We start from the raw sequence: 14,012 nt of genomic DNA, 5'->3' as shown, positions 1-14,012 counted from the left end.
AGCCCTATAAAAGTGTTGTTATTAAGGTGTCATGAGTTCTGTCTCCCTGATTATACAGTTTCTGAGGCTGTTTATGCCACGTCAAGCAGACGTTACCTTACAAAGTTGCATTTGATCGCCATGTTTCCTCTCATTTAATTAAAATTTTCCACTTCATTCATTTTCCCGACTCAGCTCTTTAAGGATTTAATATCCAGGGTTTCCCAACACTTCTTAGAGTGAAAAGCAGTTTGTCTTCATGGACTGTGTTAAATATTAGGTATATAAATCTCACTGTGCCTCTATATAACTGTGCCTGAAATAATGGAAATGCATGGTCTCTTGAAGGAAATATAATAATGTTTCTAATCATTTTTCATGTGTGATTTACCATAGCTGTGTATGATCAAATCAAATGTTCTAAATGTGTAGTCAGTTATATTTATGCCCTTACCTTACCTTCTCATTCTCCCTGTAAGTTCCAGATCAGCTGTGCATAGCTTCATGACTCACTTCTGGACAGATCCCACTGCTATCAGAACAAAAATTTGATTGGCCATTGATGGAGAGATGTAATAAGAATGTAGTTAAGGGTGCTAACAGCTGGAGAAGACTGAAACTGCTGTGTGCATGTGTGGAACTAAGAGTGAGAGCAAATGCCGGGGGAGGGGACGGCCTGCACCTCAGACCCCTTCTCTCATGGCTCAGGTGTAAACAAAGCCTGCAGCTGGCCTGCAGATGTGGCCAGGGGTGAGTTAGCAAATGTGACTGTGTGTGTGTGATGGGTGTGGGGGGATGTGTGTGTGGGTGGGTGGGTGGGTGTGTGCATGTGTGTGTGCCCACTTCTAGACAAATACCCCAGCAGCAGTGTGAACAAAAGGCAGAGGTTGGTGCAGGACTTTCTGGGATCCATCGACCAGACAGGGGAATTCTTGACACTGTTGGGGGTGGACGAGGTGGACGAAGTCAAGCAGGAAAGGATGGAGGTGAGTGGGAGGACAGGCCCAGAAACGTGCAAGCCTCACCGCACACACACACACACATCAACCTCACTGGATCCACAGAGGCTAACATGGAGGGGATTATCCTGTGGTGACGGGCTGGTGGTTCTTGTGGTCACAGAGCAAGAGTACTGTCGGCTACCTGTATGATTAGACACAGGGTTTCTCATTTGGGAATAGGATCTTGCTTAAACAAGGTGTTTAAACACGTTAAAGGTACTCTCTGACCACAGGAACACTTGATAGTCTGTCTGCACCGAAAATGTAGTTAAACTGTTCAGGTTCCATTGAAGACTAGTGGCCAAACCTCAAAGGCTTGTCAAGCTCCGCCTCTGTTTCTTTTTGTCGTCGTCAAATAGACTAATAGACTTAACATTACAGCAGACATTCCAGTGCAATGCTAGATTTCTCTACTTTCCATTATACAGAACCAGACATGCAAATGAGCCTCTAAGTGAAACTCAGGAAGGTGAAGAGAAGGTTTAGCCCCAACCAGTCCATTGTCGTTATGAAGTTATGGGAGTTCTTTCAGACTGTGTTGCTTTATCAGACTGTGTTGCTTTATGGAGTTAAAAGTGTGGTAAAAATTATTAATAGTCCATAATGCTGTATACAGAGGGCGTTAGCCTGGACTTCTGCAGTTACGTAAAGCATGTGACAAGCTTTCAAGCTCTTGGCCTCCCCAGCACCTGCTCTGTTCAGGAGGGTACGAACATCCGCCTGTCCTCTTGCTGTCATCTGAAATTAAGACCCACGGCTGAAAGATCATCATGCGCTTGTCATGGAGCCCTGGGCAACCACTGTCCACCGCTTCCTCTGCTTGTCCATCGTCCGTTGCTCCACCCAGGGTCTCACACATCATTTCCGAAAGGGTCCAAACACTGAGTTCACCCTCCCATGAGCCATAGAAAAGATTACATAAGGGTCATTTTCCCCTATAGAAAGGATAGACAATTGGAGTTTATTTTTGACTGGGTCTGTAAGTGTGTCTTTGCCTGTCTCTCTGCAATTCTCCTCTACTCACTGAAATTTTTTGAATGCAGTTCCTATTTACAGTAAATGACCCTTTTACAAAGCCTTCTGCTATATCCCTCATTTACTCTCCAAAGGTTTCTCAGCGATGTAAATATATTGCAACAGTTGTGTAAATACCATAGACATTATTTCACTGGATTTCCAAAGCCGCAGCTCATGGGTCAAGCGCTTGGTAGATGTCCAGTCCTCTGAATGTCCGTGTACGCCAGCTCGCTATGCATCAGGTCGGACAGGGTTATAATTTAGCTGCTCACTTGCATGCTTGATCAGACTGTGATGGCTCTGCATTTGTCAGTGGTGTGTGGATTGTATTTCCTCAGGCAGACCATCAATCTTCTCAAGGGCCCTCTAAGATCTCTTGACAATCTGTTATTTTCGTGGCCATGTTCAGATGGGAATGCTTAAAAAGTGTCTTTGTCATGTTGTGTGGGATCCACATTGTTTTGGCCTTAATGCCATGATGACAGCAAACTCTAAAGAATACTATTCACGGACTCTGGGGAAACATGTTTTTCAAATTCCACACAAAGTTTTGAAAGCTGAAAGAGCAATCGAAACTTTAATCTCACTTGCACTTTTATGTGTTGCAGCAAGCTTATTAGAACTTCCTCTGAATTCTCCGTGTGTAATTGCATAAGTTTCCTGTTTTGTCAGAGAACAAAGAACAACAGCTCTCAATTCATTTGCTTCTTAATTATACCACTTTGAAAAAGGCTGTTGTTTTAGAGGGCATAAAAGCTTGTCTATGGAATTTTACCAGGATTGCATGTTTGTTTGTTTTTTTAATTGCCTTACCCTTAAAAAAACACTTTTTGTAGTGGTGTCAGCCTGTAATGTGTTCTGTGACCTGATTTGTTCCCTTCTTATTGTCCTGCTGTCTAATTTTATTCTGTGATTTCCTACAAGCAGTAAGAAGGATCAGATGTTTATTCAGTTCTCTTCATGAATATAGTGTTGTAGTAGGGCCCCTTTAAAGCAGCCTAGAGTACCACAGCCAGCAGCATCCAGTCTTGTGCACAGACCTGCCTGAGTCAGGGCCTCTCAGTACTGTAGCAGTGCTTGGAGAATTCCCGAGCGTATCACATGTCTGGGTCGCCGTGCATCCATCCGGCCATAGACGTGTGAGAGTACCATGCGCATAATGAAAATTCCAGTCCAAAAAGACCACCACTGACACACAAACGATAACTTTTTATTTTGCTAGGTCTATAAAATATATTTTGGGTTTTGGCCTATTGAAGGTTTAAGGCTAGCAATGGTACAAATTTATATTCTCTTTATGCAGACCACATTGGCATGAAATGAAAGCATCAATTTGCCAAATCAAATATTTTTCACTGTCCAATCATATAGCACAGTTTCAGTTGTGGGTATGATCTGGCTATTAGCAGGTGGGTTGAAGTTTTGATTTAATCGATGGCTAAACATAGTATTCAAATGTAAAATCCCCCTGCTGTGCTTCTCAGGCCATAAGCCCCAGTAATAACATTTCTCCTGTCTCGGGCTGTCTGCTTGACTGGAGTTATTTAAGTTCAGCAGCTCCACTCGCGTATCACTCGCGGCCCAGCCTGGAGTCGAGTGCAGACAGTGAGACTGCTGTGAATTCCCCCCTCGGTGCTGCGAACCAGACCTCCGCTCTGCCTCTTAACGACACTAATCGGAATCACAGCTCTGGTGCTGCCCGGCAGACGGGCTGGGAGGGATGCCTGCCCTTGCCCTCATTAGTATGCATTTTCAAAACATGGAATTTCCAGAGGCTGCTAGCCAGCTAAATAAAAAGGCTCCGGTTGGTTTGGGTGGGCTGAAAGAGATCACTGCTGCCCCAAGCAACATGTCGCGGTGTCGCCAGGTTGGAGGAGGAGAGGGTGTGTGACGACACTCTCTGATCAACAGAAACGGACTGTTTCATGAATGTATCAGGAAGTGCCTAATTAAACGCTCTGACCTGCAACTTCACACTCAGCTGTAAATCTAAACTGAAAGCTATTGGGTTGCTCTTAAGAAGGTTCATTTCAGCTCAGCACTCTCCTAAAGTTAGCAGAGACAGTGGTTTCTCATATCATGATCCTCCACTTCGCCACGTGGCTAAAGCTATGAAACACCGACTTTCTGCCATCATATTTTTGGCGCCTGTGATATGACACTTAAACCATTGCATCAGTGCAAAGCCTCAGGTTTTTGTGAAACCACAACATCCCACCTGGCCCAGCAGGGTGGTGCAGGGGATTATTACCAGACTATCAGATATGCCCAGAATGAGTCCATTGTGCTGGTGAAGGACACTCCACTGGCTGCGCAGATGCAAGCCACATTGTTCATCTTTAAATCAGGCAGCCAAGCAGTGCTGACGTACAGTGGGATCACGTCTACCTGGTAATCAAACCCCTACCGTATCATCACCGTGCACTGCTGCAGCACTGCGTGTCTTAACATGACGTCTGTTGGTGTGTTTTTGTTAGGCTATGGCTCAGCAGTATCGTGCTTTTAGTGCCTTGTAAAGCAAAGCCATCATACTGTCAGTACCGCCTGGAATCACACTCGCCCAGATGAGCCAAGCGTGTAGGAGGCTCTTGGGTCTCCACGCCCTCGGTTGGTTTGGCACCACAGCTGAAACAGATTTGGGGGGGGGGGGGCTGCGGCTGAATGTATACACGCTTTGATGGCCCCAGGTGCATAGTAGGGCCAACAGAACAATACGTAATTAGCCACAAGTCACTCTCCCATTTACTGTAGCTGTGGCATATGCACTGTGATGATGCTGGGAAATGTTGCACATCAGTCAGTCTGCACACTAACAGAGCTCAGCTTGGACAGTGGGACAGTGGTGGAAACATAACTTGGCATTAAAAGGTTGAGCCATCTATCTGTGGTGTAAGCCTGCACTGTTCTCTCTTTATCTGTAGAGACTTGAAAAGCACACCAGAAATATGGACCCAGCACAGTATAGTGATTTCTGTGAGAGTCGACAGCTCAGCTTTTGTGAGTATTTATTCTGTCACCCGCCACTTATCACCTTATGAAAAAATGAGTGAACATTACACATTGGATGTAATCTGAAAATGATTGTTAATATTATGGAAGTTCAAATAGGCCAATGCATATGGTAATCAGCTAGTCAGCAGCATTGAAGCTCTGTGGGGTGTAAAAGCCTTGTGGGATGTGAACACGCCACCTCTGGTTTGTTAAATCGACATTCTAACACCGCTAACATGTTGACAGGCTTTAGACCTCAGTAGCTACTGGGTCAGCCCACAGTCTCGGTCCTGCAGGGCCACATTGAAACTGCATTGAAATTGGGATTGGTTCAGCTTGCTGTCTGGATTCTCAAAGGAAAAAAGCAAACCTCAGCCATCCTAAATAACACACTGTACCTGGATAGTGTACTTTATGGTTCTTTTACAAATCTGTTGTTGTAATAATAATAATAATAATAATAATAATAATAATAATAATGATGATGATGATGAGTAGCTGTTTTACTTTAATATTAATTGTCATCAAGGTAAATTCCTCACAATTAATGAGCATATACACCGATATGTATTACATTTACTTCTGGATAGCTTCAGTTTGGTTTTAGTTTATTTTAGATTTTTTAAGGCCCAAATAAAAAAAATAACAGTAAAGTAAAAATCAATCTCAAAATAAAACTGAAATCAAATGAAAACACACACACACACACACACCTATATATATATATATATATATATATATATATATATATATATATATATATATATATATATATATATATATATATATATATAAAAGTCAGCAGCCAATATTCAATGCTCTTTTATCAGTATGTTTTAAAATTCATGTCAGGTGTCTTTAAATCTACAGTGAGGCTTACATTAGATATCAGCTCATACCCATATACATACAAATTCCCAGTATACACTGTATATTCAATTTCACACGTTTTTCATATATTCATTGCCTATTTATGTTGTAAATGTGATCCTAACTGGAATTATGGACATTAAGACTTGTAATCTTTACATACTGTATGTATTCAGGATTAAACCTGCATCTGTAAAAACAGAATGTCTCTATTGTCTATCCTTAGGTCTGGACCCACTGGGCATATCATATGTGGTTCTTAGTTTTTCAAATGCAGTTTATTTACTTTGGACCCTTTTCTAATGCAACACAGTCAAGTGTGTGCCAAATTTAATGTTGTTCTCTAAATCTGTTGTAAAGCTAAAAAAGCCTCCAAATTTCGAGAGTGGCTAGATTGCAGCAGTATTGATGTGAAGCCTAATGCGTTCTCCATGGAGATCCTGTCATACTTGGCTTATGAGACAGTAGCCCAGGTAACCTATAAGCTCATACAGTAACTTCACCTTAGACTCATGTTTCATAGAAAACAAAAAATGACAAACTCTGTCTAGAAAATAGTTTTGACATTTTCTAAACTGGTAATTGCTTTACAAGCATTTCCATGCTTAAAAATACAGATAACCAGCACAAAACTAGAACTCCTAAAAATAACCCAAGCATCAGTTAAAATCTGTATTTTTGTTGTCTTTGTGTAGTACTGTATAGAGTTTCTGTTGTCTAGACAAGAAGCATTAATCATAACGATATTGCTCCTATGTTGCAGATTGTTGACCTTGCCCTCCTGGTTAAGCAGGACATGACCCCCAAAGCAGGCGACCCATTTGGCCATGTCATATCAGCCACTTTCTTCCAGTACCACAGCTCAAATGCTGAGGTGAGCCAAACACCAGCCAGGTTCAGCCAGTAATGGCTGCAGGACATTTTTGTTAACTTTAAAGGGAGGACATCACCCTTTGCACCCAGAGTGAAACTAGCTTGAGTGCCTGGGTTTCCATGTGATAATGAAGCTATTTAAAAGATCATTACTACATGACTGTTTATAAACAGTTAATCTTACCTTTTTATTGCATACACACACACACACACACACACTTTTATAGTCATTTAAGGTGACCATGCTTTTTGTTTTCTAGTTTATGGGATCCAGGAAATGTTGTTATTTTTTTCTCAGAGTGAGCTCAGAATTAAGTTTGGAATATTTATTATAAATGTATAGTTAAGCATGTTTCGGGGTGCATCACTAAGCACAAGTGACCTCCTGTGCATTGTAAAGTGGTGCGTCTTCTCTGTCGCTGCTGCTAGGGCCTGACATTCAGCCAAGCAGGGCTGCTAAGTTTGTGCAAGGTGGTTTTGTACTGTGGGATCTCTTCCACGGAGGGGCTTTTCTGTCACTGCAACCACAAAACCTCCTCTCTTGCTCTCTCTCGCACTCTTTCTCAAGTGTTCAGCCTCAGCCAAGGCCACACTGGGGCTGAAGTGCACAGGGAGTTTCAGTCTGGGTTTTGTTACTGCTGTTGTTTTTTTTCCCACCTAAACCTTGAGGATCCCATGCAAAGGAATGAGCCAGAGGACCCTGCACAAAACTGCAGTCCTTGACCAGCAAGAAACTGCTCTCTGTTAAATGTATAATGTCAACTATACACAGCCATGGTGCTCAATGCATGTGCAAATTATTCTTATAGCCTGTGATCGTGCCCCCCCCCCCCCCCCCCCAATATAAGTATGGTTCCATGTGATTAGAAATTACTGAACATTTTAGATAGTACCTAATGTACTTTGTATCACCAGATGGAATTAGGACTTGTGCATTTTCACCATTTAGACTTTTCAGTTAATTAGTGCATATTGTAACCTACATGCAGTGAGATGATGCGGTTCTCTTCTGATTTACCTGTAGGCTGTAGCTACTAAAAGGGAGGCGGAGTCTCCGGAGAACACACCTCCATCCACACCCAGTGGCCCTGTGGGGTCAGGCCACCAGGGCAAGCTACACTCTATCGCCCAGGGCAACGGTGGGCTCCAGCAAGATGCCAGCAGCAAAACCAAACAACGCAAGAGGAAGAAGGTACCACTGTGAAAAATTGCTGGTGAATGCTATAGAATTATCAGAAGTTATGCAAGAAGAGTGACTGTGATGATATAATGATTCATAAATTTGTATATATATATTATAATAAAAAAAACACACTGCATTCTATAGTGCCATATCCCATTGAACAGATGGTTTGAACAATCAAGGTCATTGATGGAAAAAGTGAACCTTTATATTTAGTAACTAGTGGAACCTCTTTATTGGCACCAACTTCAACGAAACCCACACTGTAGCTGCTGCTCAGTCTTGTGCAGTGGTTAGGGGGTTTTGGCCCTGTCCTCCATACAGGACTGTTTTTGTTCATGTGTGGTTTTAGGATGTCTTGCTCGAATGGCCTGCTTCAAATCACACCACATCATTACAATAGGACTGAGGTTGGAACTCGGACTTTGTACAATGCAGACTTTCTTCTGTTTGAGCCACACTGTTGTTGATTTAGTTCCTTGTTTTGGATCATTGTCATGTTGCATGACCTGAACTTGAGTTTAAGATCTCAAGACAGGCACCCAGACATTCTAGTTTAAATCTCCTGATACAGGTTAGAATCTGTTTTTCTCCTTAATGATTGCAGGCTGTTTAGACCTAAGGTAGCAAAGCAGCCCCACATGATTATACTTCCTCCACCATGCTTCACAGTTAGGATAAAGACTTTGGTGTTCGTCTTTTTTTAGTTGTGTCTGTGTTTATTAATTGCTTTTATGAAATGATAAACGATAATTGCTTCTATGAAAACCTTAATGGTTAATGGTATTTTAGTGAAAGTAGCCCAAATCCAATTTATTTGCCTATGGGTGATGTAAATCCATGGATGGAGTTCACCTATCTAGCACATGGGTGCAAGCTTCTGAAATCACATACCTAGCCTAATATAGACCAAGTTAAATATTTTGACAGACTTGGGTTACTGTACAACTGATTACATCGACCTGACTTTAAATCTGATCCTAACTAACTTCAGGTTAACATACTGTTATTATGCTTTATTAAAGCAGATACATGAGCTGCATTATTGCATACTGCAGACCTGCTCTTGTGCTCTCGATGGCTGTCAAATCATTGGCCTCCCATCACTATTACTGAAACCATCTAATAACCATCTAATAATTTTTTTTTAGTTGTAAAGGTGTAGCCCTTTCTACTACACTGAGCTTCTGCAACTGGCCTGTGTTTTGACTGGGTTATATTGCACTTGAACAGAATTATGTTGTGATCAATGAATACCCCACAGCTAATTTAACTTGAGCACACTTTTCAAAAGGTCATTTTCTGTTAAGTTCACGTACTCTGTCAATGACCTTCACTGATCAGTAAAGATATGACAATATGAAATATGTTTGTTAATTATTGTAACATTTGATGAAGGTTGGGACACATTGGGATACATTCATGCAAAAATGCAGATGATTCTAAAATCTTCTCAAATGTTTTTCCTTCTTCCAACAAGTGAATGTGCGTTAAGGCTGGGGAAGATGGAAGACTGAGACTCATGAATGAATAATTTCACATGTTTTTCTCACATTGTTTCATAAGTAAAGCATGATTCAGAGTAAAGCATTCTTTCATTATCAATATTTGTCATACACTATCATTTTGTGTAGACTATGCATGGAGAGGCATTAAAAAGGATTTTGCAAGGAAAAAAGAGGGGCTTCAAAATGAGCTTCCACTGTGTGTCTGTCTGTGTATGAGTGAAAAGTATTCATGCAAAGATGATTCCAGTATAAGTTGTTATATTTTTATAGGACTGTCACCCTGGAAAAAGCAATAATGAGAGAATTGACTTGGGACGTGAAAGAGATGTATATGCCATGTTAAAGTCATGGGGGAAGTTCATTGGTCATCTCCTTAACAGTCATTCCAGTCTCCGCATCTAGAGTGGAAATTCCAGCAGGAAAGACGTATTACACTTTCTCATATGCCCTGCCATGTCGATTCTACCACAGCAAATTTATTGCGCAGATCAAAATAGGGAAGCTGTTTTTCCTCCCCACCCCCAACAAGAGTCAAATAGTTCCTCTATGCCTGATGCCAAACAGATTCAGAGCCCCAGTGCAATTACAGCTGATCACATACAGCAAATAACAGTTCACTAACGTTTACTGTCAGGCCTCTATATATCAGATTAACTCCTGTACTGAAAGTACATAAAGCATGAAGTGACACATAGCATTTATATGTCTATGGAGGTACAAGCTTGGCTGAGCTGTATGCTCGTTACCCAATCCTGATCCAGACCGTCTTTAGAAATGTATTGTGTGTGTGTGTGTGTGTGTGTGTCGTGTCTGGATGGCCTTCCCTGGCTGTGTTTTTGGGTAAAACGGCCTGTCTCCCACTGTGTTTTTGATTTAGTAATAATATTGGCCGTTTTTTCTCTCTGTCTCTCTCTCTATCTGCCCCCCCCCAACTCTCTCTCCCACCCCCCATAACAGAGTGCAGCAGCCTGTAGCACGGAGCCTCAGAGTAGTGCCATCCAGCCCGCCCACATCAGAGAGGCCATCAGGCGCTACAGCCGCAGAATTGGCCCACTCTCCCCCTTCTCAGTGCGTAATAACAGAGCCGTAAAAGAGTTATATTTATAATCGCAGCGCAGCCCCATTTTAAAGTGGTCAAACTCTGAAGTATTGGAATTGTTGAGTGCAATTTGTGGTCAGTATAATTTTCCTTGTAAAAGTTGCATAATTCTACTGCAGAATTAAATAAGCATAATGTCTATCCTTTCTGGAAATACAAAGGATGTTTAATTTTGTTTTGTTTGCTGCGAGTTCTGTTTATAGCTGAGAAATGCCTGCTTATTTTGCTTGCGTATGTATGTGGCTGTGCCGCTTGCCGTAGGACAGTTATAATTTTCCACCGCGCACAGTGGTGTGGGTGTCGTAAGTGCTAGCTTTAGCATGAAAACATGGCCATCTGAGGCTGGACAGAGATCTCACAGCCAACCAGCCAGTGTGTACTGTTGTGGTCAGTGTGTAATTCACAGGTAATGAGCAATTTACCATTGACTGAGGCTACTTGATTATTTCAAAGCCAGTAACCACTAGAGATGTAGGCAATACTAATGCAGAATACATTCTCCAAAACCATTTAGAGCTTTTTTCCCTGATGGCACTTTTTAAATGCGTGTTAACAGCGGAATGTTTTTTGTTGGTGTGAGCTAATTTTCCTTATGATGTAATTCAATTAGCATCTGGTAAACCATTTTTTGTTTGTTTTTTACTGCAGCCATTTACTTGATGTAATTTTTCCTTTTCATTGCAAAAGGGAAGTTAATGAGCAAATTTCACTCTTCACTGTTGCACAGAAAAGGCAGAGCACTTCCAGAAGTTAGTATGGTGTACTGATGCCACCAATTTAGTAAGGATGGATGTTGTAGGAGTTCTCAAGTCAAAACAAATCAAGAGGCTTTTGTTATTCCAGGTATATACAAGTGTTCAGTGAAACAAAACATTCCTCCAGGACCATGAAGCAATACAAAAGAACACAAGTGCAAACAACAATAAATGCAGACTACAGGAGCAATAGTCATAAATGCATATAATGCAACACCGACCAGTATGTGGCGCTGAGTGAAGTAAATGGATGTGTAAAAAATACATCATATTATGACATATAAGTATTTAGCAGATACATAGCTATAGCATATATGAACAAAGCAGTCACTCAGTTAGCAGCCAGTACAACAATGTAAGAATTAATACTGTTAAATGGAATACAAAATTAGATAAATATGGTATTCATGAGAGATTGTCATAAAAAGTGAGGAAATAAGATGGTGGATGTGGGTCTCTGGGAGTCTGATGGCTTGGGGAAAGAAAACGTACAGTCTGACTGTGAGGGCCAAATGCTTCTGTGCCTTCTTACAGAAGGCAGGAGAGAGGAGTTCTGGGGGGGCGGGGGGGGGCTGAATCATCCACAATGCTTGTGGTTCTTTGGCTGGAGCCTATGGTGGGGATGTACATGATGGAGGGGAGAGAGAGAGAGACCCTGATGATCTTCTTTGCTGTCCTAACTATCCACTGCAGGATCTTTCGGTCTAAGATGGTACAATTCCAAAAGCAGGCAGTGATACAGCAGCTCAACAAACTCAGACAAGCTTCTTGTTTATGAGCCATTGGCTGTAGTAACTCGTGTATAGTGTCAGTGCCAAGACTTATGCTGAGAAAGGGATGAGTGCAGGAGTTCTGTTTCCTGTAGTTTGAGGGCACCAAGATTGCTACAGATCATTGTTTTGTAATGAATCATAGTGTAGTTACAGGAATCAGTGTGAACTTATTTCCAGCAAACAGGAGGCTTTCATCTGTATGCAGAAAAGAGCACTGTGTGGTTTTAAGTCGCTGGCAACTGTCATTACTGCCTCAACCACCTTGCCTCCACCCCCTGATAGCTGTGAGTACTACCCCAACCACCCCACCCTTGGTAGCCATCACCGCTGCTCCAACCACCACGCTCCAGCCCAGTAGCTGTCACTACTACCCCAGTCATTCCACACCCACACCTGGTAGCCATCACTACTGTCACACCTCCTTTTTAACTTAACAATCAAGTTGGTCTTTTATAGGGACTGGTTTAAGCTTAACGGAACAATAGTGACCTTGTTGTTATGTAAACGAGGTGTTAAATATGAATGTTTAATTTATAGAATTGCTGGATTAAAATGTGGTGCACTGAATCTTGGCTCAGTAAACCAATTCAGTGATTACTTTACTGTAAATATGACTAGTTGTGTTTAAATGAAGGAAACTATGAAGTGCGTTAGTTTGCGCTATGTTGACTAATATATAAAACAAGTGCTGTATGGGTTTTCCACCCTGTGATGATGAGTGAAGAGTTCCAAATGCTGTTCTAGTGCTGCTGACTTTGGAATTTGATGAGCTGCTCGCAATGGCACAGAAATAGGGGTGTGGGTGTGTGTGTGGGGGGGGGGAGGTGCTGGAATGGTGGCTGGAATGGTCTAGCAATTGGTTTGGTTTTATTGCAGCTGGAGTCAGTTTAAGACCATGATTAATTGTACCAATAAGTAATTTTCACTCTGGCCTTTTACCACATGCTCAGTGCTAAAAGCCCTTTAGTACAGAATGGCGCTCTTGTACGTGAGTCTCAGCTGTAGTTCTGTTGGCCTCCATACACATGAGGCATCTTCTCATTTAGCTGTTCATAATAACCATCTATGCTGCAGTCAAGAGACATTAGCTAATAATGTGTGTGAACTTTCAAGTGTTACTGAGGTGTATAAAAATTGAAAATCTGGAATTACTGAAAGTTTCAGATGCCATTTTCTCAGATCCCTGGCATTGTGTAATTTAGCGTAGCTGTCCGTCCATATGATTGGACATTCTTGGAGGCTTTAGCTGTCTTGCATTACCGTAGTCAAGCCGTTGCAAGATAATTAACATCAAAATTGAATTAAGGGGCTAATGTAAGAGCTAAGGAAATTCAAAGCTTGTTTGATTATTCTCCAAAATAGGCATGAGCTGAATAAGAGAGTTCCCCAAGGGCAGTCCCCCATGTCAGTGGAATCAGCAGCATTATGGCTGGTTTGGGAATTGCTTTCATCATCCAGGCTTTTTTCTTTTCTGCTTGTTCATGGTGCATCTATAATCTTTGTTGTAGCTTACCAAACTTATGCCCCCCCCCCCCCCAAAAAAAGTTGCTTTTAAAGTTTACTGTATAGTCATATGTAACTTTTAATGTTAATATCACAGTCATTGTGTTGTAAAGTTTCTGTCAAATAAGTGAGTTGGAGTTACACTTAAGAGTTACTGATTACAGTGAATCAGTTTAAAAGATATTTTGAAAATGTTGTGCAAAGTCCAGACAACCCAACAGCTCAAACTGAGGGAGAAATCTCAAAATATTAAAAAGGAACTTTCAGAGGAGCTGGAAATCAAAACCATAGCAGGATACATCATACAACATCAGATAAATGTTAAAGGTCAGAGCTGTGACCGTGAAGATATGGTCCCTCTTCAAGCCATTTGTCCTTTGTGGGCAGAGTTATTTCTGCATGGCTGCAGCGTTTTGTACCTTACTTCTGGTCATCCCCAGTCTCACTTTTACGGAGCATT

At 41.6% G+C, this 14,012-nt stretch overlaps 1 protein-coding gene across 12 annotated transcripts in view; it reads left to right on the top strand.

Annotated features, from left to right (window-relative positions):
• The window catches only part of supt3h (SPT3 homolog, SAGA and STAGA complex component), a 67,854-nt gene that overhangs the window by 45,351 nt on the left and 8,491 nt on the right, over positions 1 to 14,012 (top strand). For 8 of the 12 annotated variants that reach the window (XM_027002447.3, XM_027002448.3, XM_081720991.1 and 5 more), the window contains 6 exons: positions 829 to 965; positions 4,919 to 4,994; positions 6,219 to 6,331; positions 6,622 to 6,732; positions 7,756 to 7,923; positions 10,380 to 10,490. In XM_027002447.3, coding sequence (XP_026858248.2) covers positions 829 to 965; positions 4,919 to 4,994; positions 6,219 to 6,331; positions 6,622 to 6,732; positions 7,756 to 7,923; positions 10,380 to 10,490 — 716 coding nt within the window. Of the gene's footprint in view, positions 1 to 828; positions 966 to 4,918; positions 4,995 to 6,218; positions 6,332 to 6,621; positions 6,733 to 7,755; positions 7,946 to 9,394; positions 9,520 to 10,379; positions 10,597 to 14,012 lie in introns of those variants that run through there. The other 4 variants (XR_014125421.1, XM_081720995.1, XM_081720996.1 and 1 more) reach the window with 4 other exon arrangements.

Source organism: Electrophorus electricus, chromosome 10, assembly GCF_041902795.1.
Source record: "Electrophorus electricus isolate QZ-2024a chromosome 10, ASM4190279v1, whole genome shotgun sequence".
Classification (NCBI taxonomy): domain Eukaryota; kingdom Metazoa; phylum Chordata; class Actinopteri; order Gymnotiformes; family Gymnotidae; genus Electrophorus; species Electrophorus electricus.
This window is presented reverse-complemented; position numbering and strand designations above follow the sequence as displayed.